The sequence below is a fragment of the Neovison vison genome, chromosome 5 (assembly GCF_020171115.1).
Source record: "Neovison vison isolate M4711 chromosome 5, ASM_NN_V1, whole genome shotgun sequence".
Taxonomy (NCBI): domain Eukaryota; kingdom Metazoa; phylum Chordata; class Mammalia; order Carnivora; family Mustelidae; genus Neogale; species Neogale vison.
This window is the reverse complement of record NC_058095.1, coordinates 33,729,732-33,735,336: the sequence shown is the minus strand read 5'-3', so window position 1 is coordinate 33,735,336 and position 5,605 is coordinate 33,729,732. Positions and strand designations below refer to the sequence as shown.

Genomic DNA, 5,605 nt, shown 5'->3' with positions numbered 1-5,605 from the left:
ATCAGTTCTTATGGGAAAAGCCTGTCTAAGAATAGCCTCGGGTCAACACATAGCCCTCTCCTCCCGCTCACGCTCACGGGAGGAAACCATTTCCTCACAAGAAACCAGAACAAGTCATGAGTTTCGGGCTGAAACTTAGAGCTCGGAGAAGCTATTCTTGGATATCCTGAACCCCTGTGGTCCCCTAGGACCCTGAGTTGTGAAATACTCAGCGTGACACCACTGTGCTTAAAAATTTCCCTCCACACCCCCGGATTCCAGTTCCCCTTCCACCAGGGTGGCTATAAAGAGCAGAGGAGATCTGCTCACACTCCAGAAGGACGGAGGCAGCAGCCAGTGCCCAGGCCCACCCCACGGACAAACGAACCCACACGCCGTACCCTGCTGAGCAACATGAAGGTCCCCGGGGCTGCCCTCGCCGTCCTCCTCTGCACCATGGCCCTCTGCAGCCAGGTCTTCTCTGCACCATGTGAGTCTCTGTTGTTGTCACAACTGTCCCCACTCCCTGTCCCCATAATCGGACCACTCCTCTTTCTGTCTTCCGACCTTGGGAGCCCCCAAGAGAAAAAAAAGGGAGCTTCTCAAAGGGCTTGAAAACTGTGGCATTTCTTTTCAAGACTTTTACTTTCGTCTTTATACAGGAGTTTTAGCTGCCCCAGTCCCCAGATCTGAGAGCTAGGGGGAGGTAGGGGAGTTGGAGTTCCATTTTACAGGTGGCAAAATAGGGACCCTAAGCAAATGAGTTTGTGAGAGGCAAGATCCAAGCCTGGTGACCTCTCAGGGGGGGTCATCCTTCCCCTCACTCCCTGGAGGTCTCCCCAGGGCTGTGTCCCTTGGATGTCATAAGAAAGACGTCCAAAGTTTCTCTTGCTGGGGCATGACTCCTTGAGCCAGACAAAACTTCCAGAGAGAGAGGAAAAAAGAAGAGTCTGCTTGGATGTTTGGATCACATCAAGAAAGTCTGATGTGATCCACAACAGAGAGTCAAGGACAAAGAAGGACCCAGACAGAAGCCAGAACAGAGACAGGCACACTTCTAGGCAAAGACACCCAGCACCTTCCAGCGACCCTGTCTGCCGGCCCGTACCCAGAGCAACGCTGGCTTCCTCTGAGTCTTCCTCATCCTCTCAGAGATCCAACCTCAGATATGACTTTTCTTTCTGAACTGTGACTCAGGCTCATTCTCTCTCCTCCTCCAGTTGGTGCGGACACCCCAACCGCCTGCTGCTTCTCCTACGTCTCCAAGCAGATTACACGCAAGTTCATAGTCGACTATTTTGAGACCAGCAGCCAATGCTCCAAGCCTGGTGTTATGTAAGTGCCAGTCTTCCTGCCTGCCTCTGGGGGAGATGGGGAGGGTGTGGAGTGGGGGCAGCACCCGAGGGCACAGACTGGCCAGGGGCGCCATCCTGGAATGGCATGTGGGACCCAGGTCTCTGAGGTGTGACCTGACCTGGCCAGGGACTTGCAAAGTCAGGGAGGGTTGGCCCAGCCCAGAGGGAAGGGAGGGAGAAAGGAGGCGGCAGCAGGATCCCTTGGGAGGAGGTGGTGGTGGTAAGAGAGGTCTCTAGACCGAGACGGGCAGAGGGTCCAGGGCAGAGAGTGGGGTGAGGGGCTACCGCGGGCCCGGAGTTCCGCTGCTGGATTCCTCAGTAAATAATCCTTCCATCCCTCTCCGCAGTTTCCAGACCAGAAAAGGCCGCCAGCTCTGTGCCGACCCCACTGAGGACTGGGTCCAGGAGTACGTGACCGACCTGGAGCTGAATGCCTGAGTGGCCCGGAAGCTTTGAGAACCCAGGGACCTCAGTGGGCTGCCTGGGGATCAGAGGGCCGAGCCTTGGAAACATCCCTACAACCTCCACAGCTACCTCTCCTGCGGGCTGGTTGTTGCCAAACAGCCACACTCTGGGACTCTTTCTAACTTAAATTCCAATTTATTTATACTATTTAATTTTTGTTATTTATGTTCAATGTCATTCTCCGGGACTGTGTGCTCCGAGAGACCCCAAGATACCTTCCTCGCCGCCCTCCCCTGCTCCCCTCACTTGCACTGTGATTGGGGACGACTGCGTGACTGTCGTCATTTTTCTAGGCAGAAGTGGCACCCGAGCCACCAGACGGGTGTACGTGTATGAGATGTTTCTGTTCAGTGCTGTGTTCAGCCCTGAGGAACAATAAAGATGGTCTTTTGAAAAGGAAACTGGCATTGAGTTTGGTTTCATTTGTCCGGAAAGTCAGTCTCGCTGGTCAAAAGGAACAATAGGCAAAAAACAGGCAGATGCGAAATGGAGGGAAATTGGGATTTCTGGGTCACCCACATCATGAATACTTAATAAATGAAATCGTAACATACGTATTTGGGAAAATTCACTACGATGATGGATATTATTAAGAAGAGTATTAGGGCACCTGGGTGGCTCAGTGGGTTAAGCCTCTGCCTCCGGCTCAGGTCATGATCCCAGGATCCCAAGATCAAGCCCCACATCAGTCTCTCTGCTCAGCAGGGAGCCTGCTTCCTCCTCCTCTCTCACCCTGCTTCTCTGCCTACTCTCTCTCTGTCAAATAAATAAATAAAATCTTTTTAAAAAATGAAAAAAATCTAAAAAAGAAGAGTATTCATAGTGCATATTGGTCATAAATGAAGCGTTCTTAATGACAATTGCTAATATATTTGAGACCTACTCCAGGCTGAGTGCTTTTTAAGCAGGGTTCATTTGATCCTCACAATGAAACAGTACAGTTTAAATACCACTAATATCCTCATGTGATACAAGAGTAAACTCTAGCCGGGCTCAGAGAGGTTAAGCAACTTGGTCAAGAGCATACACCAAGTAAATGGTACAACTGCGTTCCAAAACTAGACTTTGATATAACTACACACTCACTCTTAAACTAGCAAAGTTATATCCCAAACACCATCCAGCTGTTCTCAAATCGTAAGCAATGATTGTTTAAGACACTTCTGGGTGTCTTAAACTTCAGGGGTCTGGGTGACTCAGTTGGTTAAGCCCCCCCTTCGGCTCAGGTCATGATCTCAGGGTCCTGGGATCGAGTCCCACGTGGAATTCTTTGTTCAGTGGGGAGTCTGCTTCTTCTTCCTCTGCCCCTGCTCTCTTTTGCTCACTCTCTCTCAAATAAATAAAATCTTAAAAAAAAAAAAAAAGATACTCATATCAGAATCTTCAAGTGTGGACCTGGGAATTGATAGTTCTACGGACCTCATCATATGTTCCCCAGGCACGTTGACAGCTGAGAACCATGGAAATAGCATGACTCCCCACTCCTTTCCAAATTGAGTGCTTTTCTGTACAGAGGAACAGGGATATCGTACCTTATTTCTGAAGAACCCATGCTCCACAAAGTAAATGTCTAACATTACAGGAGGAAAAGACAACCAGCCCACATGTGGGGCGTGTAGGTTTATACTCTAAGCCTGTTTCTGGGCTAACTGTGAAAGCTGAGCTAGTTAATAGGTGGGTTGCCAGTCACAGTTTTAACAATAAGGAATGTACACTGAGACAGAGTCCTTTCTGCAGAAGACAAGTTCAAAAGACGCGTGGAAAAACTGAACGTATTCATGTTTGTGAGCCATGATTATTTCATTCAACTTAGAATAATCTAATTTTTTTTATCCAAAATTGGTGCAGAATTGTATTGCTCAAACTCCTTAACGTATAATTAAAAGCTGCTATGAAGCAAAATATTAAAAGGCCCGTAGTATTAGACCTAGATAGCATGTGCCCTGATTCCATATCTAGGAATGTGTCTTGCAGCAGCCCTACTAAAGGACAAGAATATGTACGCACAAGGATATTCTTTGTAGCACAGTCTGTGAACAGCAAGCTAATGGAAACAACCGTCAGCAAAGGTCTAAGTCTAGAGGACTGAGATGCCTGTCCATGGAAAATTGTGCAATCAGTAAAAAGAAAAACACACGCACATATCTATGGAAAGTACGCATCATATTATGTGCAAAGGTTGCATGTGCTTACATCTAATATAGGCATTGCTACTCTACTCGCATGATACAGAATGTATGTATAGAATAATATTCCTTTTGGTTTATATATATTGGTTTTGGTTTATATATATTTATATATGTATGTATAGAATAATGTTCCTTTTAGTTTATATATATTGGTTTTGGCTTATATATATTTATATAATTATATATATAATATATTATATATCATATAAATTTTATATATATAATATCATTTTGTGAGCCATGATTATTTCATTCAGCTTAGAATAATTTAGTTCTTTAATCCAAAATTGGATATAATATATATATTTTATCCTATATATATAATATATTATGTAATATATTATATATTTATATGTATTTATTATATATTAAATACATAAATATATTAATATTAAGTATATATTATATTTTTATATTTATATATTTATTTATATGTATAAATATATATATATAAATTCACAAGGGCAAACATTTGGCAAAGATACATGTCAAGTAGCTAGCTGTGGTTTCTTAGAGGAAATGAATATTATTATTTATTTTTTAGTAATGGACACTCCACCTTTTTATTTTCTGCACTTCTCTTTTATTTAATCTTTAACAAGGATGCATCATTCTCTCATGTGACCCTATGCTTTGATGGGTGATCCTCCATCCATTGGAATAACTCTCTAGTGATCCTGAATTGACACAGAAGATAGAGCTTGCCATGGCCAGTCCTAACAGTCTTGATGCCATCATGGCTTTCATATAGAGAGGGTAATGTGACAAACAAGTCATTTGCCAGAGACTTCCATATCTCTCTCTCACACACACACACACACACACACACACACACACAGAGTCACCTCCTCTCGGGCAACATTTTACAATCCCCTTCCACTATGAGGAGCTCCATTCCCCTAACACCATTACCCCCCACGCCCATGATAAGTGTGTAGACACCACCGGGAGAATGGGAGGAATAGTCGTTGTTCCCAAAGAAGCAATGGTACGGTCACCATTTCTTCTCTGTTGGTGTCCAGCCTCTTTAGACAAAAAAAAATAATAATAATCTGCTTATTTACAGTGAATGATTTCTCAAGGTCCAGTGACCCAGAGTCAAAGGAGAAGCTTAACCAGGTGCAGCCTTCCCTAAACACAAGCATTGTGAACAGCATAAACAGAACAAGGACTCCCATGCTGGAAAGGGGAGAATGGCAATAGCAATCAGCTTGTGGGGCACTGCAGAGTCCAAGACATGGCTGAGACCCTTGGTCAGCCTCTCTGCTGGACCTCCCTGGGGAATGTCCTCCCCGGACTTTTCTGAGATATGAATGGGGGAGGAGCCCTTCTCTGGGGGCTGCCCACTCCTGTCCATGTGAGCTAGGAGCCCGGGCTTTGCCTTGAGTGTTGAGCAATCAACAGCCATTTCTGGCTGGTCTTGTGGTTTCTTCAGCAATTAACACCCTTCTAACGATAGGTTTCTCATCTCTCTGCTTCTGATCAATTCCATGCGTCATCTACAAGTAGAGAACAGAAAGCTTGTCCAGTCGTATATTTTGCATGTTAACTGGGGGGTGGGAATGCGAGCTCCCCAGCACAGCCCTCAGTCCCACAGCCACCCCTACACCTCTGCCT

The 5,605-nt window shown here is 45.3% G+C and overlaps 1 protein-coding gene across 1 annotated transcript; it reads left to right on the top strand.

Annotated features, from left to right (window-relative positions):
• Window positions 1–330: 330 nt before the first annotated feature.
• On the top strand, window positions 331–2,200 carry LOC122907686 (C-C motif chemokine 3). Its single transcript, XM_044250498.1, has 3 exons — window positions 331–469; window positions 1,200–1,314; window positions 1,682–2,200. The coding sequence occupies exons 1-3, from the start codon at window positions 394–396 to the stop codon at window positions 1,770–1,772; spliced, it is 282 nt and encodes a 93-aa protein (XP_044106433.1). The 5' UTR covers window positions 331–393; the 3' UTR covers window positions 1,773–2,200.
• The last annotated feature ends 3,405 nt before the right edge of the window (window positions 2,201–5,605 follow it).